General features: G+C 30.0%; 7 protein-coding genes and 1 long non-coding RNA gene across 9 annotated transcripts; 4 read left to right on the top strand and 4 right to left on the bottom strand.

The window, feature by feature from the left end:
• Positions 1-485: 485 nt before the first annotated feature.
• Positions 486-1,928, bottom strand: LOC142645808 (uncharacterized). The gene is made up of 2 exons (XR_012846861.1): positions 1,115-1,928; positions 486-946 (listed from the first exon to the last, which is right to left on the bottom strand). It is a non-coding gene; the product is annotated as an uncharacterized LOC142645808 (long non-coding RNA).
• Positions 1,929-2,141: 213 nt separating this feature from the next.
• On the top strand, positions 2,142-6,375 carry Cul1 (cullin 1). Its single transcript, XM_027345056.2, has 11 exons — positions 2,142-2,804; positions 2,867-3,146; positions 3,205-3,514; positions 3,576-4,294; positions 4,357-4,488; positions 4,566-4,686; positions 4,749-4,825; positions 4,877-5,008; positions 5,071-5,559; positions 5,618-5,731; positions 5,814-6,375. The coding sequence occupies exons 1-11, from the start codon at positions 2,482-2,484 to the stop codon at positions 5,892-5,894; spliced, it is 2,778 nt and encodes a 925-aa protein (XP_027200857.2). The 5' UTR covers positions 2,142-2,481; the 3' UTR covers positions 5,895-6,375.
• A 1,138-nt stretch (positions 6,376-7,513) lies between these two features.
• LOC113794906 (interleukin-1 receptor-associated kinase 4-like) lies at positions 7,514-10,503 on the top strand. Its single transcript, XM_027345058.2, has 2 exons — positions 7,514-9,121; positions 9,189-10,503. The coding sequence occupies exons 1-2, from the start codon at positions 7,514-7,516 to the stop codon at positions 9,222-9,224; spliced, it is 1,644 nt and encodes a 547-aa protein (XP_027200859.2). The 3' UTR covers positions 9,225-10,503.
• On the bottom strand, positions 9,063-10,584 carry CycH (cyclin H). The gene is made up of 5 exons (XM_027345061.2): positions 10,449-10,584; positions 10,267-10,389; positions 9,933-10,208; positions 9,636-9,876; positions 9,063-9,571 (listed from the first exon to the last, which is right to left on the bottom strand). Exons 1-5 carry the CDS (start codon positions 10,569-10,571, stop codon positions 9,252-9,254), a joined length of 1,083 nt encoding a protein of 360 aa, XP_027200862.1. The 5' UTR covers positions 10,572-10,584; the 3' UTR covers positions 9,063-9,251.
• Positions 10,585-11,576: 992 nt separating this feature from the next.
• Positions 11,577-12,584, top strand: LOC113794913 (putative defense protein 3). Its single transcript, XM_027345065.2, has 3 exons — positions 11,577-11,932; positions 12,027-12,118; positions 12,317-12,584. The coding sequence occupies exons 1-3, from the start codon at positions 11,630-11,632 to the stop codon at positions 12,381-12,383; spliced, it is 462 nt and encodes a 153-aa protein (XP_027200866.1). The 5' UTR covers positions 11,577-11,629; the 3' UTR covers positions 12,384-12,584.
• A 98-nt stretch (positions 12,585-12,682) lies between these two features.
• On the top strand, positions 12,683-14,978 carry LOC113794909 (uncharacterized). Its single transcript, XM_027345060.2, has 4 exons — positions 12,683-13,000; positions 13,059-13,575; positions 13,638-14,088; positions 14,156-14,978. The coding sequence occupies exons 2-4, from the start codon at positions 13,418-13,420 to the stop codon at positions 14,858-14,860; spliced, it is 1,314 nt and encodes a 437-aa protein (XP_027200861.2). The 5' UTR covers positions 12,683-13,000; positions 13,059-13,417; the 3' UTR covers positions 14,861-14,978.
• Positions 14,870-15,554, bottom strand: LOC113794914 (PAT complex subunit Asterix). Its single transcript, XM_027345066.2, has 3 exons — positions 15,315-15,554; positions 15,200-15,249; positions 14,870-15,143 (listed from the first exon to the last, which is right to left on the bottom strand). The coding sequence occupies exons 1-3, from the start codon at positions 15,465-15,467 to the stop codon at positions 15,017-15,019; spliced, it is 330 nt and encodes a 109-aa protein (XP_027200867.1). The 5' UTR covers positions 15,468-15,554; the 3' UTR covers positions 14,870-15,016.
• Positions 15,555-15,662: 108 nt separating this feature from the next.
• LOC113794901 (uncharacterized) lies at positions 15,663-22,884 on the bottom strand. 2 transcript variants are annotated; one of them, XM_027345053.2, is made up of 4 exons: positions 22,179-22,884; positions 20,992-21,570; positions 17,808-18,019; positions 15,663-16,853 (listed from the first exon to the last, which is right to left on the bottom strand). In XM_027345053.2, the coding sequence occupies exons 1-4, from the start codon at positions 22,252-22,254 to the stop codon at positions 15,702-15,704; spliced, it is 2,019 nt and encodes a 672-aa protein (XP_027200854.2). In that variant the 5' UTR covers positions 22,255-22,884; the 3' UTR covers positions 15,663-15,701. The 2 variants fall into 2 exon arrangements, with proteins under 2 accessions (XP_027200854.2, XP_027200852.2); XM_027345051.2 differs by lacking the exon at positions 22,179-22,884 and adding an exon at positions 21,634-21,740.
• Between the last annotated feature and the right edge of the window lie 534 nt (positions 22,885-23,418).

Genomic DNA, 23,418 nt, shown 5'->3' on the forward strand with positions numbered 1-23,418 from the left:
TTAATCAGATAAAATTTTTAGAAAAGAAAAATTTAACTGAAATTCACATAAATTTTGTTGTTACTTAACTTGAAATCATAAATGTGATCAAAATTTTTGAATCTTTCAATTGCCACAAACGAAAATAAATGAAGATAAATGTCGCCATGAATTACCATTTTATTATAAAAGTTTGGTTGAACATCCAGAAATATATTAATTCTTTTATTGAAACGTCAAAATTCTTGATTTATTTCTTTATTTTTGATTTTGAGATAACTTATTTCAATATTTTCACTCGAAAATCGAAAGTCAATGAGCACCGTTTACATTCACTTATTCGAACTCAAATCAACAACGGTCGTTCGAATTCGAATTTTTTTCGAATCCGCCAATTTTTTTTAGCCCTTCATATAGTCTGTTATATTTTTTTAAATGTTGCGATCCAAATGGATACATTTTTTAAATTGATTCATTTTTTTATCGATTGTAATAAATTAATGAAATAATCTTGATAAAACAAATTTTTTATCTTTAAAATTTTGAGAACAAAATACTCATGATAATAAACAAAATAATAAAAATATCAAACAAAAACGATAACAACAACATTAAGACCACAAAGGACATTAGAAAAATCCATTTTCAAATTACGTGATAAAATCGTTAAATTATCGGCTTAATCCGTCAAAGTTGATGATTTTCATTCCTCTTTAGCCATTCATTCAAGGTTTAATATCTAAAAATTCTTGATTTGTGAAATGATTAGCTTCAATTGTATCAAGAAGCGAAATTCATGTCAATTTTAAGATGATGATCAATATGAATCGGTTTGAAGATTGGTGAATGATTATCATATAATTATAATGGCAATTGCTGTTGTTGACCAATCGATGATTGTGATTTATGGCCAGATTGTGTGACATCCGACGATGACGACAATGAATGATGACCACCACAATGATGGCTATGTTGTCGTTGATGAATGTGGGTTGTCAATGATGATGGTAAATGTGGCAGCATTGATGATGATGATGAACCCATTGTTTTATGAACATGATGTTATTTAGATGATAATAAAACATATTTGATTAGCAAAATGAATATCACAAGCATTCAATGTTATTCCTCTTACCTTGTTTAGTAATTCTTTTCCAAAGATAATTTGATCTTCTTCTTCGCCTCTGTAAATCGTTTTGGTCAGCTAATCAAAGTTAATCAAAGCTTCATTTCTGAATATTGACAAAGCTTATAAAATGATTTATTCTTAAGCATTTCCCTTTTAAAGGTCTCCAGAATAGTTTTTCTCAATTGTTTTTCGCGAAAACTTCATCAAATCAAGTTTTTATATCTGATTGAAGTTCAAATATGATTTATAAAATTATCAAGCTGATCAATCAGTGGCCCAATTGAAAATCAACCAAAAGTCATTTTGAATTGATTTTCCAATATCAAAATTGAACAAACGAATTCCATCAGATTGTTTGAAAAAAATTAAATGAGATGAACAAACTCCAATTCCAGTTTTAAGAAAATTGATTATGAAAAATTCAATTGAGTTTTTCACTCAATTTGATTTCATGAATCCGATCAAGATAATCTTTCAGGTCCTCCGATTTTGTTAATAATCCAAAGATTTGATTGCAATGCAAATCAGGTTGATCATCAAAAATAATAATTTGAGATTAAATATTAAATCATTCATTCTTTCTGATAATTATTGAAAAATCGTTCAACATTAATTAAATCCGGTGTTTTGAAAATGAATGGGAATTGTTTATATTTCCCGAGTACATCAAAACAATTGTCTAAACTTTTAAAGTGTAAATCGCACAATCGAATGCATACAACATCATCATCAGCAGTGGTAGAGGCATCCGAAAATTTTTTGCATGTGCCGCTACTTCGGAAAATGGGGGAAAAAAAGGGGGTCATTTTTCTCAGTGCAGACATTCGAGTCGTCAAGTTGATTTGAGAAGCGAACGAGAAAGAAAGAAACAAGGCAAAACAAAAAATACTTTGCTTTGTTTGGTGTAATGATGGTGGTTGCGTGTTTTGTCGTCGTCGTCTTCGTAGCCATCGAAAAAATATAAGAAAATTAAAAGCGATTAAAACAAAAACAAACTTTCTTGAGATAAATTATACAAAAAAACGACGTCGTCGTCGTTTGTTTGTTTGGTCGCTGATTGTTTTAATTTTCTTCTAATTAAGAATTTTTAATTGTAGTAAAGAATTCTTTTTGTTTTTGTGTGTGTGTTTGAGGTTCAATTCTCTCTCTCTCTCTCTCTCTCTCTCTCCACTTTTTCATTGTCTCATTGTGTGGTGTTTTTTGATTGATCTCTGAAAAATTCTTCAACAAAAAAAAAATCGAATTCTTGATTAGTGTTCGATTCGTATCGACTATTTCGACTAAATTTTTTTTTACCCTGCTCTCTTCTCACTCATAAGATAAATGTGTTTTTGTTTTGAATTTTGATGAAAAATTAATTTCTTCGAACACAAATGGCTTCATATCCATCATCATCATCATCATCATCAGATAATAATTCTCCACAACAACCTATTCCATCAACATCAAGAAATTTTATTGATCAGCAACGATTCTCATCATCATCATCATCGACATCACAATTTTATCCAAACGCAGCAAATAATAATGGTATAATAATGATGGCTTCATCATCATCATCATCGACATCCGCAACAACAATACCACGTACAACAGAATTGGATAATATTTGGGATGATTTACGAAATGGTATTGAACAAGTTTATAAACATAAAAATCAAGGAATGTCTAAAATACGTTATATGGAACTTTATACGTAAGTTTATCCTTTTTGTCAATTGAATGATTTTTGATTTTGTTTTTTCAATTTTAAAATAGTCATGTTTATAATTATTGTACATCGGTTCAAACATCATCATCATCATTATCATCAAATAATTCTCATTTTAGTTCATTAGCCAGTAATGCTGGCTCATCATCATCGAATAGTGGCCAAATATCATTGTCATCATCATCACATCAACGTTTACGTCGTCCAATAACGAATAATGGTGGTGGAGGAAATAATAGTAGCGGCAGTGGTGCACAATTTGTCGGTTATGAATTATATAAAAGAATTCGTAGTTTTCTTCAAGATTATCTTACCACTTTGCTTGAGGTATTCATTGATTAATTTTTGTAAATTGCAATGATTATTTGAATTTGAATTTAAATAGAATGGTCGTGATCTAAATGATGAAGAAGTTCTTCGATTCTATACAAAACATTGGGAAGATTATCAATTTTCAAGTCGTGTATTGAATGGTATATGTGCCTATCTAAATCGTCATTGGGTAAAACGTGAATGTGATGAAGGTCATAAAGATATTTATGAAATATATCAATTAGCATTGGTTACCTGGCGTGAAGTTTTATTCTCCAAATTAAACCAACAGGTTACTAGTGCAGTGTTGAAATTGATTGAAAAAGAACGAAATGGTGAAACAATTAATACTAGTCTCATCAGTGGTGTTATGGGATGCTATGGTAAGTTTTTTCTCTATTGTTTGTAGTGTCTATTTTAATCATTTTTTTCAAAATTTTTAAGTTGAACTTGGCATCAATGAATCGGATAATCATCAGAAAGGACCAAATCTTTCAGTTTATCAGCAAGCATTTGAGGTACAATTTTTTCTTGATACTGAACGATTTTACCGAATGGAAAGTGAAAATTTTTTGGCCAAAAATTCTGTCACCGAATATATGAAAAAAGCTGAACAAAGAATTCAGGAAGAAAATCGACGAATTATGCTTTATTTACATAAAAATACATTAGGATTACTTATGAAAACCTGTGAACGGGTATTGATTGAAGATCATTTGGAAAAATTTCATCAAGAATTTCAAAATCTATTGAATGATGATAAAAATGAAGATCTTGGACGAATGTATCAGCTTGTAATGCGTATACCGAATGGTCTTGGTGAATTGAAAAATCGTCTCGAAGCACATATTACACATCAAGGTCTTGGTGCTATTGAAAAATGTAATGAAATTGCTGTACAAGATCCGAAAATCTATGTCAGTACAATATTAGCTGTGCATAAAAAATTCAGCAAATTAGTACAGGATGCTTTTTTGAATGATTCGGGTTTTGTTGCTGCACTGGATAAAGCATGTGGAAAATTTATCAATAAAAATGCAGTTACTGATAATTCAAATTCAACAAAATCACCGGAATTACTTGCAAAATATTGTGATTTATTGTTGAAAAAGACATCGAAAATACACGAAGAAAACGAGCTTGAAGAAACATTAAATCAGGTGGTAAGTAGACGAATCTTTTTTTCATTTTTACAAATTTTAATCTGTTTTTTTGTTGTGAATAGATGATTGTATTCAAATACATTGAAGATAAAGATGTATTTCAAAAATTCTATAGTAAAATGTTGGCTAAACGTCTTGTACAACATATGTCGGCAAGTGATGATGCCGAAGCTAGTATGATCTCGAAATTAAAGGTAAAATGGAATTGCTATCATTTTTGTGTTTCTTTTCAATTTACTATTTTTTTCAACAATTATTCAACATATTTTAGCATTCTTGTGGGTTCGAATATACGTCCAAATTGCAACGAATGTTTCAGGATATTGGCCTAAGTAAAGATTTAAATGAATTGTTCAAAAAATATCTTGGCGAATCTAGTGAAGCACTTGATAGTAAGTTGACTTTTTGAATTTGGTTTATTGTAAATTGTAATTGCAATTCATTTTTGTTCCAGTCGATTTTTCCATACAAGTGTTAAGTTTTGGTTCTTGGCCTTTTCAACAAAGTTTTTCTTTTACTCTGCCAAATGAGGTAATCTTTAATTCTCGTTGAAATTTTTACTAATCTCATTTTTGATTCTAGTTGGAACAATGTGTTAATCGTTTCACTAAATTCTATAGTGCTCAACATAGTGGACGAAAATTACTTTGGATATATAGTATGTCCAAAGGTGAATTAGTGGCCAATTGTTTTAAAAGTCGTTATACTTTCCAGGTAATTTTGAATTTTTTTGTTGTTGTTGAAAAAACGAAAATAATTCTCCTTGCAATTGGTAGGCATCAACTTATCAAATGGCCGTACTATTACAATACAATACTACTGATAATCTGACCGTACAACAACTACATGATATTACCGAAATTAAAGAAGATATTCTACATCAAGTTTTGCAAATATTGCTCAAAACAAAATTATTGGCCATTTCTAATCCGGCCGATTGTGATCAATCTTGTGTTGTTGATAATGATAGTTGTGATAATAGTCAAGCATTCAATAAATCGGTCGGTCCATCGTCGATGATACGTGAATCATCAACAGCAAATAACAATTCAACAGCAATGTCGACCGATACAAATAGCTGTTCATCTACAGGTGGTAATGGTGATGAATTTATTCTACATCCACATACACGTCTTTCGTTGTATTTGGGATATAAAAATAAAAAATATCGTGTCAATATCAATGCACCAATGAAAACGGAAATGCGCCAAGATCAGGAAAAAACGCATAAACATATTGAAGAAGATCGTAAATTAGTTATTCAGGTATGTTTTTCAAAAAAAAGTGTAATTGAAAAGATTTTATTCAAAATTTTAATCTTAGGCTGCTATTGTTCGTATAATGAAAATGCGTCGAACATTAAAACATCAACAATTATTAGCCGAAGTAATTAATCAATTATCATTACGATTCAAACCAAATGTTAATGTTATCAAGGTATTTACAAAAATTACATTGATTTATCATTTGTTTCATTCTAATCTTATTTATTTATTTAATTCAAAAAACATATATTTAGAAATGTGTCGAAGTTTTGATTGAAAAAGAATATCTGGAACGATCAGAAGGATCAAGAGATACATATAATTATCTTGCTTAATAACATTTCATGTGATATACCCGGAATAAACGAAACAAATGAAACCAAAAAAAAGAAGAGAAAAATTAACTAACGACAACAGCAACTATATTTTATTGAATCAATTTGACATTGGGATTAATTTAATTAATCATCGTTTGAAATAGCAAATCTGAGTGACACTTTTTTTCAACAACAACACTATACACCCCAATCAATCAATCAACATCTGAAAAATGTTTTACAATTTTATTTACTTTTTGTATACAATACCACCAAACACCAATACACACGAGTTTTGTTTCTCTCTTTTCCCCATTGATTATGAAATTTATTGATCACCGATTCAGTTCAATTTTTGATCAATGATGATGATAATAATAATTTTAGTTAAATTGTGTATCGATTGATTTGTGGTAATTTGCTTTTTTTCTCTAATTATATCTTATTATTCTGTAAATTTATAATGATTGAATAAATAAACTAATTATAATTAATCGAATTTTCGGGAAATATAATATTTAAATGGAATAAGTTTGATTCAAAAAATATTGGTCAAACCAGAACAAGAAATAACGAAATGAATTTGGTAATTGATTGGAAACATTGGACCGATCGTCTATTGTTCATTGCAATGGTTGCCAGTATTTTTTGTTCATTATGGATATATCAATTAGATTTGACTGCTATCTATACAGATCTGGTTGATAATGATGATGATTTAGATGATGATAAACACATCAATTATGATGAGGATGATTCGGATAATAAAGATAAAATCAAACAGGCTATTTCATCATCCAAAATTCAACAACAATTATTGACGGCAAAAATATTTTTGTATGGTAATGTTGCATCAACATCGATGGCCGGATTTTATCTATTATTTCGACGACAAAAACGTTATCTTTTGGCATTATATATTGTCGGTACAATTGTTCTATTAAGTATTCGCAGTTTTTATAGTGAAAAAAATTATCTACTTGATTATCATTTATCCAATATAATTGGTCTTATATTGGCAACATTTCGTCTTTATATTCGTTTATATCACATTGATACCAGGACCGTTTTTCAATTACAAAATAATTTTCAAAACGATTCAACAACAACAAGTGAGGATGATGATGACGATGATCAAGAAAAACAACGACGAAAAAAATATCGTAAAAGTCATCGAATTAAATCGAAGAAAACCAAACGAAAATATTCATCACATCGAATGAAAAAACGTCAGCGAAAACATCGTCGTTCGGATATTGATGTCGAATATAATGATCACGAAGATGATGATGATGATATTAGTGACAATGATGATGATGATGATAATCGTACATGAATCAATAAAAATCACAAACCAAAAAAAACTATTTTCGAAAAAATTTTTTAAAAATCTGAATTTGAATTTGAATTCGAATATTCAAAAGCTTTCCAAAATTCGAATTCGAACGAATAACAAAAAAAAGGATGGCTCCACCCTTCTTTGAACAGAACAGAAAAAACCTGCCATCCTTGATTGCCGATTTCGAATGATAAGAATTTTGTTTTTGTTTTCAATTTCTTTTCTTCACTCACTTCACATTATGTGTTAAATTTTGCCTTGTTTTTCACACAATTGAATCAATAAGATTCGAATAAGAATGATCAATGTACCGGAATCATTATCATTTTCAAATGAATTTCGTCATTTACCAGCAACAATTATTCATCAATTAATTGGTCTGTTGGATATTAAAGATAATTGGAAATTATTGGCAACAATCATTCGAAATCCTGATCATCCTGAACAACTTTTATTTCGTACAACTGATATTGCATTGTTAGATGAACAACGTAAACGATCAGGTTGTAGTGCTGCAAATGCAATGATACAATATTGGTCAACATATGGCCGTCGACGACATACAATTGGTGATGTTATCGAATTTCTTGAACAATCTGGTCTTGTTCGTGCTGCTGATTTGATTCGAAATTCTATACAACAACAACATAAACCATCGACAGATAATGATGATGATAATGTTGTTAAAATAGCAGAACAAAATTGGACAGATTTACCTGGTTATCGTTCAAGAACAACAATGTCGATGATGGCAAGACCAACAGCACCGAATCAATCACTTATGTCATTTACAACAATAAATGATTGTCCAAAAGATACATCGATCAATGATAATTCAATGGATTCACTCATTCGATTTTCATATCAAAATCTTTGTAATGCAACTGAAAATTTTTCATCAAAATCCATCAACGATGGTGGTACAAAGCTAGGTGAAGGTTCATTTGGTGAAGTATTTCGTTGTTCAACAACAGCATTATTATTGCAGAATCCATTTCGTATGAATATTTTGGATTTAAAATTTGTAGCTGTTAAACGCTTTAAACAATTACCATCGATTGAAAATCAAGATAATGATTATGATAATAATCGTCAAGAATTTCTTTCCGAATTGAATATTATGTATCATTTTCGTCATCCAAATCTTGTTAAATTATTCGGCTATTCCGATGATGGTCCAAATTTTTGTATAATAACTGAATATATGGCTAATGGTTCACTTTATAATTATATGTTTGCACAACCGAAACAACCATTATCATTTGTCGAACGTTTACGAATCGTCAATGATATTGCCAATGCAATTGTTTATCTACATACTTATTCGAATAATATTGATTCAAATACAAATAAACCATTTGTACATCGTGATATAAAAAGTGCAAATATTCTATTGGATCAACAATTTCGTGCAAGATTAGGTGATTTAGGTCTGGTACGACAAGGTTCAAATTCAAATTGGGAAACAACTATTGTTACCAAAACTGTTAAAGGTACTAGTGTTTATATGGCACCTGAAGCATTTCGTGGTGATATTTCCGTAAAAATGGATACATTTAGTTTTGGTATTGTTCTGTTGGAATTATTAACAGGTATGGCTGCATTTGATCCAAATCGTGATGAATCTGATATGGTATCCTATATTGATGAAATGATTGGTGAGGAATTTGATCAACAACAACAACAACCGATAAAATATGATCGAAATATCGATCTAATCGAATTGATTGAACAAAAATATCAACAATGGATTGATCGCAATAAATTTTTACAAATTTTCGATCAAAAATGTTTGAATAATAATAATGATGATGATGGATGGAACGAACAATTAGCATCAAAATTAATAATTTTAGCCAAATATTGTATTGAACAACGAAAACGTAATCGACCAACAATGATTGAGGTTTTGATTATTTTTCTTTAAAATTATTTCATATTTTATAAATTCTTTTTCATCACAAATTTTACAGGTAAAAAAATTTCTTGACCACCTGTTGCATTCATAATAATACTGGTTGTTTGATGGTGGTCGATTATTTATTACGTTTGTTATTGGATCGTTCCAAAATATTTTGTTCATTTCGATCCTGTGCAGAACGATAATGTGATGAATAGCGTTCATATGGAATGGTGGTTGTATCATTTTCCATCACTACATCATCATCATCATCATCTTGGATTTGATCATTATCATCATCAATTTCTTCTTCATCAGAATCGATTGGCCGTTTGGATGATGAACCAGTTCGTTTCAATGACATTAATTTATTCTGTATATATTCTAATTTTGAATCAATTTGTTTGACATAATTTTTGGCTGGTTGTTCAATTTTTCTTATCAAATCATTGGTCTCTACATAGATATTATAAAGATATTACAGAAAACAAAAAGAAAAACAAAGATCATCATAACATACTTATCATCCATTTATGAAGAAACGCGATTTCATTTGAACTATTATCGCCAAATAATATCTGTAAATATTCATCCATTGATTCACCAAATTTATCGGCCGCATAAATAATGGCTAATAATGCCAATTGATTTGGACAGAGAAGAAAAAATGCATCGGTAAGAAAACATTGATCAATAAATGTATCGATATGTTGACGATAACGTTCCGGATCTTGATTTGATGATGATGATTTACAACGAGTCTAATCCGAAAAAGAAACAACAATTGAAAAAATGAAAAATTTTCCTTTGGTTTTACCTTGATATCGATTAAAAATCCTTCAATCGAACGATATGGATGCCAAATTATCAGTTGATAATTGATTTTATGTAATAATAAAAGTTCATTATTCAATACAATTTCAGCTGCTTTTTCACGATCACCTTTAACATTTTTAACAAATTGATCCATTGTAACATTAAATTCTTCAATTTTTGCTGCTAAATATACACATGTTACAATTAAATGTTTTGGATGATGTTCCATAACGGAATTGTTTAGATAAAAACGTTTGAAATATTGTATCGATGTACTCTATTCCAAAAAGATTTCAATGAAATTCAAAAAGTCAAATAAAAAAGAAATAATTTACCGTAACATATTTGGGTATGGGTGGATTAAATCGGCGACAAAAATCTCTTAATAAACTTAGGTAATAATTAACCAGAGCAACTTCTTCGGCCATCGTTAGGAAATGCTTTGGTACTTCATCTGGCTATAGAGAAACAGCAAAAAATTTAAATCTTCGAATCAAAAAATTGATGAAAATCTAACCTTTACATTAATCAATGTGATATTATCACGAATAAAACGATGATTAGCTTCTTGACGACGTCTATATAATTCATCTTCATCATCAAATATCCAATATTTATAATGTGTTGTTGTACGAAACATATTTTTTTTTACTTTCAAAAACCAAATTCAAAAAATTGAAATTTTTTTCAGAATCTAAGAATTTCGAACATGTTGTCAGTGTCGAAAATAATGCGTGCAAAAACATCGTCTTTTTCTCGGTGCACGCGTATCGTTTAAGATGTTTTTTTAGGAATACACGCCGATTTCCATGTGTGTCAGTGACCTGTACATAGACAATGTTGTCACCAGAAAAAATTTGAATCGAGAATTTTGAATTTTTTCCGATTTCAAAAATGTTTCCCATTTCAAAGTCTAATAATTGACATGATTATTATTGTCATTTTTTTTTGTTTTACTTGAAAATAAAATTGGAACAATTTCAATGACAATCATTGGACAAACGACTACATTGCTGTTCTCGATTTTTTATTTTTTTGAAATCAAATGATTCAATGAAAAAAATGCTGATTACAGCAAGAAAAAAACTAATCATTTTCCATTATCAAAATTCAAATGAAATGAATATTTATTAAAAAAAACGAAAGTGTTGGCTCTTTTCGAAATATGAAGAAAACATGATGTGGAAAACAGGTTATTTCATTTTGTAATCATAAACAAAAACAAAATGAACTTTTCAATGGACTTTCAATCATCATCGAAGAAAAAAAAATCTCAATCAACGACCACGACATCAAAAGATAAATCGGATCGATATTGACAAATCCAAATTGACGATGAAGAAATTGTGTCAACTTTCTTCAGTAAAAATCGTTTTTTTCCTGGATAAACAAATCGCGAACAAAATTTGATAAGATTAAGATTATTAAGGGAATTTTTTTTCTATCACAATTTGCTTTTTGGCTTTCGTTTCGTTTTGTTTTTGTTTGTGTGTTTCAACACAATTTATCATTGAAAATAAAATTTTTTTTTGTTGAGAAATTTCACTTTTCTTAATTAATTGAGAAAAAAAAATTAAAGAAACTAATTTAAAATAAAACAGTTGACAGATTTTGATCGTTTAGTCAACATCGTTTCAAAAGTTTTCTTTACATTCATCTTTGACTTGAGGAAAATCCACCAACAACAGCAGCCAAAATATGAAAAAATTTACGGGAATTTTAGCCATCATGGTTATGGTTATAATGTTGGTTGAATCATATCCAACTGGTGCACCAAAATGTTCAGCAACTGCACCAAAACATGAAGATCATAAAGCACAAACAACACCATCACCATATCAGATAACGGCAACAAAAAAAGATAAATCTACTGCTACTGTAACCATATCGGGTGGTGATTTTAAAGGTTTTATGTTGTATGCAACTAAACCCGGTTCAAATGATATGTTGGGTAAATTTACTAAAAATGATAAATCCAAAGAAATTACCTGCGGATCTGCTGTAAGTTTTTTTTGTTTTTTCTCAATGTTTTTTCAATGAGAATTTTCTTCAAAAAAAAAAACTTGAACTTTTTCAAATTTTTTTTTCAAAATAGACGGCCATAACACATAAAAATGATAATGTTAAAAGTTCAATTACATTGACCTGGACTGCACCGGATAAATTTACGGGTGATGTTATATTTAGGTAAAAAAAAATTTTACATAACATTGAACATTCACATAGAGTCACAGTCTAATTGACAATACCACAATTGGTTGATTTGGTTTGATAACAATCAGATACAAAAAGACCAAAAGATCTCAATTCAACCATAAAAAGTGAAATGAAATGGAAATTTTCATTAATTTTTCGTTTTCTTTTTTTTCTTCATTCACTTGACAGAGGTGCTGTTGTTAAAGAATTTAAAGAATTTTGGGCCGGTTTAAAATCACCAAAGATTACTTTTTGAAAACGAAAAACAACGCGTGAATAAATTGTGATTCGAGTAAATCTGATCATCATCATCATCATTATCATTGCCATTGCCATCATCAAATCATTATCGAATTTTTTTGTTTGTTTGTTTTCTGTTGAAAAAAATTAATTTTCAATTAAAAATTGTTTTTTTTTTTTTTTTTTGGTTAAAAAATAAAATCCATTTTCATTTTCATATTACGCGTGATGTTGTTGTTTCACAATAAAATGTTGTTTATGAATGTTTTTCAGAATATTATCAGCTGATAATATCAACAAAATTTAAAAAAAAAAATCCGTCATTCCCGTTTGTCATGATTGGGTTTTTTGTTCGAAGTTTGCGAAAAAAAATTTCCTCAGAATTAATTTATCAGGTTTTTTTCAAAAAAAATCTTTATTTAATTTCTCGATAATTTTAATTTCAATCAAAAATGAAATTGATGAAAACAAACCCGAAAAATCAGTGATAATGATGATGTGATGTGATGCGATAACCGGTTCTACCCCTTTATCAACAACAACAAAAAATCATTAAAAACTTTGATCGAAAAAAAAGAAAAAATTTAAATTTGATTAAAAAAAACTAGTCAAACCAAAATAATATATCCTCGGGTATGTTGCTTTATAAATAAACATTTTTTTCATCAAAATCATCAAATCATTCGAACAGGTCAAACATCTCTTTCAATCAAAAAGATGACCAGCCACTTTTCATAAAGATTGTTTGATTTTTTTTTCTTGGTTTTTCTCTCCACACTCTTGTCTGACCTATTTCTAATCTTAACATCTCATCAATATACCTGGAGAAAAAAAAACGTTTTTCTTCGAATTATCATCATTATCGTCATCGTTGTCAATCTCGTTTTGATTTTTCTGATTTTCGTTTCAAACAACAACAACAAAAAAATTCACTTTTCAAACAAATTCTTTTCCATTCTAGGAAAAAATACCTGAGAAAAAACTTTTTCGCTAGTCATTACCGAAACCACTACACATCACAAACAAAAACTATTTATATATTAGGAAAAAATGCTGTCTAGAAATATTCATCGTATAAATTCTCGTTCGATCGTTTCATCATTATCGAAATTATTTGATAAAAATTCATCATCCACAACAACAACAACGATATCGAAATCACAATTAATCATCAATACTCGATCGAATTTATTGATCCATTCCACAAGGTAAATTTTTTGTTGAATTGATATTGAACAATCTCTGAAATCTAATCTAATCTGATATATAGAAATATGGTTACGCAAACAAAACCCGGTGATAAATTGATACAAAAAACATCGAACCAACAACAACCATCAACAACAATCGATCTGAATGAATTCAATGATATTTATGAACAAGCACATTTAAAAGCTATCGATGATATCAATAATGATGAACTACCGCAATCAATCAATCAATCATTAAATGAAGCAAAAGAATGGCTAAAAACAGTAATGGATTATAATGTTGGTAAAGGTAAATGTAATCGTGCACGTATTTGTTGGTTAGCTTATCGACAATTATGTTCAACAACATCGAATGATGATTCATTGTTGATGATAAATCGTGAAGAAAAAAATCTTCAAATTGGTATCTTGGGTTTTTGTCTAGAATTGTTGCAAGCTTATTTTCTTATTTATGATGATATTATGGATGGTTCATTAACACGTCGTGGTCAAAATTGTTGGTATCGAAAGGTAGGTAACTCCCAGAAAATGTTTGTTTGTTTTGTTTTTTAACCCCGTTCTTGTTTTTCGAAAAAAGGATGAAGTTGGTATGATTGCCATCAACGATGGTGTTATGTTAAGCAGTTTAATGCATTATTTATTGAAACAAAATCTTGGTTCATCACCAATGTATACAAAAATTGTTGAATTATTTAATGATGTTACACGTTATACATCATATGGTCAATGTTTAGATATTTTATCTAATCCTCATTCGTCATCAATAGATTTTTCAAAATTTACACAGGAACGTTATGCAACAATTGTACAATTCAAAACAGCTTACTATACATTTTCATTACCAATACGATTGGCAATGTATTTGGCTGGAATTTCCGATCCAAATGTACATAAAGAAGCGGAAGAAATTCTATTGAAAATTGGACATTTTTTTCAAGCGCAAGATGATTATTTGGATTGTTTTGGTAATCCCCAAGTGACCGGTAAAATCGGTACCGATATTGAAGATGGAAAATGTTCATGGCTTTTTATTCAAGCTAAAAATTTAGCTAATGATAATCAAAGAAAATTACTTTATCAACATTATGGTTGTAAATCGGAAGAATCGATTCAAATTGTACGAAATTTATATAAAGAATTATGTTTGGAAAAAATATTCGCTGAATATGAACAACAAAAATATCATGATATTTGTTCACGGATTGAACAAATTGAAGAAAAAATTTTACCAAAAGATTTATTTCATATGGTACTAACTATGATTTATAAACGTAAACAATGAGTGAAAGGATTCTTTTCTTCTTTTACATTTTCCAATTTAAAATCTCAATATAATTTATTGCCATAAAATGTTTGACTGATGATTTTTTGATTAATAAAAGTTTTTTATTTCAAATGAATTATTTTCTTCTTTTTTTTTGAATTGATCATCGATGGATCAATTTGTAAATGGTAATGTCATTGGCAATGGATTCTGTAGATATGTCATTACAACGGCCAAAAATGAAAGCATAAAACAACTGAATATTTGTTTGAAATCATCGTGCATTCGAAGATTGGCAAAACTAGAAAAAAATCAAAATTTATAAATCAAAAAACCAAATTAGATTGATTAATGTACCTTATGGCTGAACAGAACAATGCAATCCATGCTGACCATTTTAATTTCATCTAAACAAAATGATAATATCATTAACAAATTGAATCCTCATTGATCATCATCGATGAACATTTACCATAAGACCACACATTGAAAACATCATTGAAAGAAGATTCATATAATCAGGTGTTGGATCTTCGGATGGACTACCAACACAACCAGCTGGTAATGGTTTATATCTTTGTATACGATCTGGTCGTCTTGGATCATTGCTATTCATTTGAGACATGATGATAATACAAAACAAAAATTCAACAAAAACAAACGATCACGATGCAAAGAAAAACCTTTTTATTGCTTCATCATCACAAAAAAAACGATGCAGCTGATTTAGTGGTGCCATCTATCGACTTTTAAACACAATCATAAAACCATTTTTTGATTTTAAAAAAATGAGAATTTTTATTCAAAAATATTTACAGAATTTTCAATGAAATTTTGTTTTGTTTTTTTGTTTGAAAATTTATAAAAAATAAGAATTTGTTGCGTATGAATGTGTTGATTGAATTGATCCACCACCATGATGACCCGGATGATGAACAAATGGTGCTGCTGAATGATGATGAGGATGATGAGTAGCAGCAGCAGTTGGCCATCCAGAATTTCCATGATGATGATGATGATTAGTTAATGCAGCTGCTGCATGTAATTGTGATGGCCATGTTTGTGGATGCGGATGATTAGTTGATGATGGATATGTAGTAGATGTTATTGGTGGTGATAATGATGATCCATCATTAATAATCGAACCATTTCCAATCATTTGATGATGATGTTGTTGTATAGGATTCGAGTATTGTTGTTGTTGCTGTTGATGCGGCTGTTGATGATGATGATGATGATGTTGTTGTTGATGAAAATCATTAATCGAATTGGATGTTTGAATTGGATTGAATATTTTTTGACATTCAGCAAATTGATTTAATAATGAATGATGATGATGATGAGAATTTGAATATTGTTGATGTGAATGTGGATGATGATGATAACTTGGATTTGGATGAATCGAAAGAAAATCTGTAGCCAATGATGATGATTTTGAATAATCATTCGTCGATAATTGACCATCATTCGGTTGCTGTTGTTGTTGATTCGACAATGAAACTGTAGAAGAAGAAGAAGAATTTGTCGATGTGGCTGATGTTATTGTTGTTGTCGTTGGTGATAGTGTTGTTGCTGTTGTTGATGATGATTGTTTTTGTTGTTGTTGTTGCCATTCCGTAGTGGATTCTTGTTTAACATTACCATTATGATTATTATTAACCAAATTACCAAATTCCAAACTATCAATATAATAAGGCTGACTATATGTTGTAATCGAACCGGAACTACTACTAGTAGCAGCGGCTGCTGTGGCTGAAGTTGATGTTGATGGTAGCGGAAGAGGTGGTGGTGGTGAATTTAACATTGATGATGTTGGTGATATTGATTCTTGATGATGATTATCGTTATCAAGATGATATGGATTTTGTTGTTGATGTTGATGATGATGATGATTTGAACCAGTAAATTGTAAAGCAGCAGCAGCATGTGCAGCAGCAGAAGCTGCTGCTGCTGCTGCCACCTGACTATTAACCTGTTTACGCCAACGTGCACGACGATTACTAAACCAGACCTTTTGAAAAAAATCAATGGTAAAAAATTAATTAATTGTAATCGATGTTTCGAGCCAATGCAAAAATCATTCATCATAATCATCATCAATGATGACCACCACCAAGATAAGCACCCAAACTTGGTTAATCAATATGGCTGGGGCGCGTCTTTGATAACATTCTTTGCCAAAAAGAATACCTTTTGGTCGATACCTTGATGATGATGATTAATTGTTCAATTCAAACAATTTCAATTTACAGAAGAAACTACTTTTGGCTGGCTGGTTGGTTGACATAACTAATGTTTGGTTGGTGGTCTTTTTTTTTTTGGTTTTGTTTGATTATTCTCTTTCTATCCAATGACAACCATCAGTGAGAATATGGCAAAGAAAGAAAGAAAAAAAATCCCATATAATTTATGATCTTCTTCGAAGACTGGACGAAAAAAAGCACACACTTTAACCTGAAGAAAATTCATATCTTGTTGTTGTTTGATAATTTGTAGACAAATATTTGTACAGCGAACAAAAACAAAAAAAAATCTTCGCCCACAAAAAATGGTCAAAATAGCCATCATCATTATGATCATCACCATCACCGCACACACACAGTAATGATGCTTTGAAAAGAAAATCTAGCTACCTGTAGATCGATTGGTTGGTTGTTGTGTTTTTAGCTCAAAACTAGAAATTCAATTTGTCATTTTAGCTACATACAGGTGATTTGTTTACCTTTCAAAAAAAACATCATCAATTTATCAATCTTGTTTGTTTTTGTTTTTGTTTCTACTATTTAGACAGCAACAGGTAAGATTTCTGTTTCTTGTTTATTCTATGAAAGATTATTAATTGATTAAACATAGAAAAAAACTACAGAATATCTTTGATTAATGATTCTTTCAAAATTTTTTGTTGGTGGTGGTGGTGGTCATTCAACATTAGACAAATTTCAAATTCTTTTTAAATTAAATTTACCTGTACACGTGCTTCGGTTAATTTTGTACGTTGTGCCAATTCTTCCCGGGTATAAACATCCGGATATTGTGTACGTTCGAATGATCGTTCCAATTCATCCAATTGTTCCGATGTGAATGTTGTACGTGACCGTCGTTGTTTACGTTTTAATGGTATACCTGGTTCTGATTCACAATCTGATTCACAATTATCCGGATCATCATCACTACGCACTAAACGTTAAGGGAAAGATTGAGAAAAAATTAAAAAAGGTAAATTTAGCACAGGTAAATTGAGCGGCGATTTTAATCCAATTAGGAAAAATTGTTTTGAAAATATTTACATTTAACACATTGCGCGCACGCGTTTACGTTTACCTTACGATTTATTTATCGAATTGATTGATCATCATCCTCACTTATCAAGTTAATCAATTATATCCGTGATGAGGAGATTGAATAGACATGAAACGAATTTGATAATCCGGTTTTGTTACTTTTTTTTTGTTGACTATTTCGACCCAAATAACAAAACAAACAAGAAAATAATCCAATCTTTTCTGCTACAAACAAAACTCTAAGTAGCAGCCATCAGATAATACGATTACAAGTAAGCAAATCAAATCAATCTTTTTTGGAAATGATAAGAAAATCATCACTACTGCTACTGGTATTTACTTTGTGTTTGTTTTTTATTTGGAACGAAGAAGCAAGAAAATTATCGGTTATCCGATTCGTTATGTGACTAATTGATATGTTTCGCTTGTTTTTCCAATTTTACAGTAAGATTTTCCACAACTAAAAATATTTATAGACTCTGCATCAGTGTGCAGTGGATCATCAAAAGTCAATCATAATAATAATCACCTAATAATCATTATCGGATTGTTATTTTTTTCGGGATTAAATTTTGTTTTTCTCGTTGCTACCAAACAACAACAACAACAAAACGTTTTTTTTTCGGTAAAAGATCAAACAGATTTTTTTTTGGATCGTTGATGGTGGGCTTTTCTATTCATTTCTTCTGGATCATTTGTTTGGCCATTGTCAACCACGAAAACAACAATGAATTTTAAAAAACATTTTCAAAAAGTCAAAAATTTCAAATGAAAAAAACATGAAAAAGTAATGTTTTTTAAGAGAAAAAAAAGCCGCAACAAAGCAAAGTTTCTTAACACTGACTTGATCCAAATTGGCTCACACCTCATATTATTATTTTTTTTGGATAAAATTTGACCAAAACAACAACAACAACAATCGATATTACCTACATGTGTCATTGCAACCAACCAACCAACACACGACATTCTCAACAACAAATTGAACATTTTTTTGTTGCTGGAACAAACCGTTATTGTTATTGGATCAATTCTCTCGCAGATCGAGCGGTCAAAGATCAAAAAGAAATGAATATCATCAATACCAATGATCTTTACCACCATGATGATGACAAAAGAAGCCTTTTCTTTTCTTTTTCTATTTCGATGTTGGTGGTGGTCATCGGTCAATCGGTGGTCAAGTGGTGATGATTTGTGGTGATATTCAATGTGTGTGTGTGAGGTCAAAAGTTACGGTCATCATTTTTGGTTTCTTTTTGTTCATTTGGTTCGATATTTAGTGATCGATTGTGTGATTGGGAAAATCTTTTCTTTTCTGTATATCGATATCCAACTGATTGGTAAGATAGTGGTGGTGGTGGTGATCATTTCATTTTAGATTTCTATTGTCATCATCATCATCTGATCAATATTATTCATTCATTTTTTGACTTTTTCTTTGATCTTTTACCGACAATTTGTTGTTGTTGTTGTTACTATTAATAACTTCTTGGAACAACAACAAAAATTTTCATTTAATGAGGTGCTAAAAACGGTTAAATCAAAAAAAATTAATCAATCGATTGATTGACTGAACTGTAATTAAGATTTTTTCCTTGACTTTTTTTACATTTTGGTATCGAATTTGGATCAAAATTTTTTGCCTCAATCCGAATCGAATCACAGAAACACACGACCTTGTTTGTGGCCATATATGACATGACCAGAGATCTGGATCGATGGATTTTTCAGTTTTTTGGATCGGATCGGATAATATATGTGTGTATGCGTTTGGTTTAATTACCGTAACCAAAGTCGTCGTCGTCGTCAGAAAAATGAAAATGAAAGAACAAAAAGCCAAAAAGAAACTTTTTTTTGATTTTCAAATGACTTTACTGTACGTAGTACGTGCAACAAAAAACAGTTTTTTTTTGGATCAAAAATCAGATCCAACAATCCAACAACAATCAAGCAATCACTGCAACGGAACAGAAAATCATTTTGGTCTTTCTTTGTTTGTGTGTGAATTCTATATTACATTGAATTTTCTGGGTTGCAAAAAAAAATTCGTTAAGGTTGATTGCAAATAGATTCAACACACACACACACAAAACGACGACCAACTTTTGCAAATCTATCATGTGGCATCAATAATCATCATCATTTGCGTAGCAGTGGAGAGGACCGTATTAAATTTATTATTATTCGTTTTCCATTCAAAACTAGCACTGATATCACACGGAAATCAATAGGAAAACCTTTCAAAAATACATTCAGATAACAAAGCAAGTAAGTTTTTTTCTATATAAAATTTAAATATAGAAAAAACAAAATTAATGAAAAACATTTGTTCATTTCATTTTTGATTCGATCTGGATCTACTGAATGAACACAGAAAAAAATGACTAGTTTTTCTTTTTTCTGACAAAAATTTTGCATTGAAAAAACAGTGTGTGTGTGTGGTTAATGGATGTTGCATACGTTCGTTTGATAAAAGTCACACAAAAGACCTATAATCGTCTGGTGCGTGTGACAACAACAACAAAAAATTGACACATCTGTCCAGTATTTTTTGCTGTCAGTTATGTTGAAATAGTCGAAGAGATTAAGTATTTTTCAACAAAAAAAATTTTATTTATAGGTTTCGTTTTTCTGGAAACTATTTTTAGAAAAAACTTTTCTTTAAAAAAAAATCTTATCAAAAATTATATGGACAACTCTTTTACCAAAAGTAATTCGGTAAGTAAGCAAGCAAAGAGAAGAAAATCAATTAGTTCAACAATGTTTTTGAAACAAACTAAAAAATTCACCTTGCTTTCATTTTCTCAAACAACAAAATTCTATGATAAATTGATTTTTCAACAAACAAAACAACAACAAAAAACATACCTGAACCACCAAGTATACCATCGATGCTATGATCTTTACCATTATGATTATGATGATGATGATTAGCCATTGAAATCGATATGGAATCCATTGATGAATCATGATTTGTTTGATAAAATCGATGATGATAATGATGATGATGATTTGGTGATTGACCATTGTCACTACCATCACCACCAATAGATGATGTTGTTGATGATGAACCACGTAATACACGACTAATTGAACTAACACTTGGTGCTGAATTTTTATCACACAAACCTTCTTTAATTAAACGTTCACGTATTTCATAGCTAAATATTCCTGGATTTTCTTGTTTATATTCTTCAATTTTTTTCTCTACTTCAGGTGTTGCAACACGTGGTTTACTACCACCAATTACACCTGGCCGTATGCTACCAGTTTCTTGATAACGATTTAGGATTTTCGATACACAACCATGTGATACACGCAATTGTCTACTGATTACACAAGGTCGGATACCAGCCGCAGCCATTTCAACAATTTTATAACGAATATGATTCGGTAATGGACGGCCATTGATAAATACACCACCCAATTGATTAACACGTCCTTGTCCTGTATGGGGAAAATTTAAAGATATTAAATTGAAATTGAAATTTTCAAATCAACAAAAATCACCATCTAATAATGATGAAATTTCTAAATCTTGTTTAGCCCAATTAGAAGCAGATAATAGATTAGTTTGGCTATTTTGACTGCATAAGTCGTCATAAGATGACATTTTTTGTTTTTTCACCAAAAAAATAATAAATGAAAAATTCTACTGATTTTACAAACATATTTATAAGGATTTTCTCTGTTTTTCTCAAGGAAAAAAATACCAGAAAAATTCTTAGATAATGTTTTTTCAATTAAGTAAGAAATGATTGAAGCAGAAAGCAAAATAGCCAGAAAGCAAAAAGCTAAACTTCAATTCAGTTAGTGATTTTTTCGAGGAAAAAAAGTATTTTCCATATTTTCCATATGGTCTTTATTTAAATAGCAGACAGTAGTCATATGGTTCAAGTTAGAATTTCTGATTTTTCTTCAATTCTGTTTTTTTTCTGATTTTTTGACTAATTGAAAACAAACCAATCAAATTTTTGGAAAGAAACAAAACTACCGGGTTTGGAATATTTCCCATCATTTTTGAAGAAGGAAGAATTTCAAAATTTTTAATTTACCTTGAAATGGATAGCCAGTGAATGCTGCTGCTGTTGTTAATGGACGTATATTTATGGCTGTAGGCATGTTTGTCATTGTTGTTTGAAGAAAATTTCTTCTTCTTTTTCAATTAAAATTTTTTGCTAATTGAAATGGAACTATGGTTGAATTTTAGTTGAACATTGGTCACACACAAAGTTATCCAAATTAGTAATTAGTTACTGATTTAGTTTAGTTTAGTTTTTCAATTCCAGAACCGTATCAGTATCAAATTACCAATGTTGATTATGTTCAAATATTTACACACCAATCACAACCAAATAACCATTCAGCAAACACGTACTTTACTGAAATAACACTTGTTGTTGTTTAATCAAAATATTAGATTCGGATATCAGATACGCAAGCACAGAAATTACTTTACGGAAAGAAAATTTTTTGTAGAAAATTTCCCAATTAACACACAGAGAATATGAGAGAGAGAGAGAGGGTAGTAAATCGTTAAATTGAAAAAAATGTATCAATATCTTCAATTAACACACACAGTTAGTCAGTTGTTTCAGAAATGAAAATTTTTCCACGGTACGTTCAACGTTATCTTCGTTTCTTTTGTTCGAATTTCATCGATTCGATTCGTGACCTGGTTGTTGTGTGTTTTGTTGTTGAATAACTAACCGAAACTAACAGGCCAGACATGACAATCATCATCATTTTCGATTGATGAAAAATTTTCTCTTCACAATCTGATTGCCAAAAATCAAAAAAGTTCTTTCAATCACTATTGGATAATCAAATGAAAATTAGGCTCCACCTTTGGGCATGGCTTATTTATCGCACAAATAGTGTGATGATGATGTCACAATGGTTTTAGCCAATCAACGAAAAGCTTTTTGGTTGGCAGTAAAAAAAAAGAACAAAATCCTGGTTACATAAAAATGAATTCGGTCCACATTATTTTCCACGTTGTGTGTGTGTGTTAATTACCCCTGAAACACAAACAAAATCAATAGAAAAACTAGACCGTGAAGAAAATGTTTTTTTCTCACTTTCACAAATTGAAAAATTTACAATTCATTTTCATCATCATTATCATTATCGAATCGATTGTTGTTGTTCGTTATATACGGTTACGGTGTATTTCTCCGTTTAATTCAATTCATTCAATCAAAAAAAAAGAAGAAATTTCATAGACTTTTTCTTTGATGACATTTTTTCATTCGGGTAAATGTAACGATAATGATGATGATTAGGGAAAAATCA

Source organism: Dermatophagoides pteronyssinus, unplaced genomic scaffold, assembly GCF_027571235.1.
Source record: "Dermatophagoides pteronyssinus isolate colony J.1.1.1.1 unplaced genomic scaffold, Derpt_VIB-CSIC_2022.12 sq0024, whole genome shotgun sequence".
Classification (NCBI taxonomy): Eukaryota; Metazoa; Arthropoda; class Arachnida; order Sarcoptiformes; family Pyroglyphidae; genus Dermatophagoides; species Dermatophagoides pteronyssinus.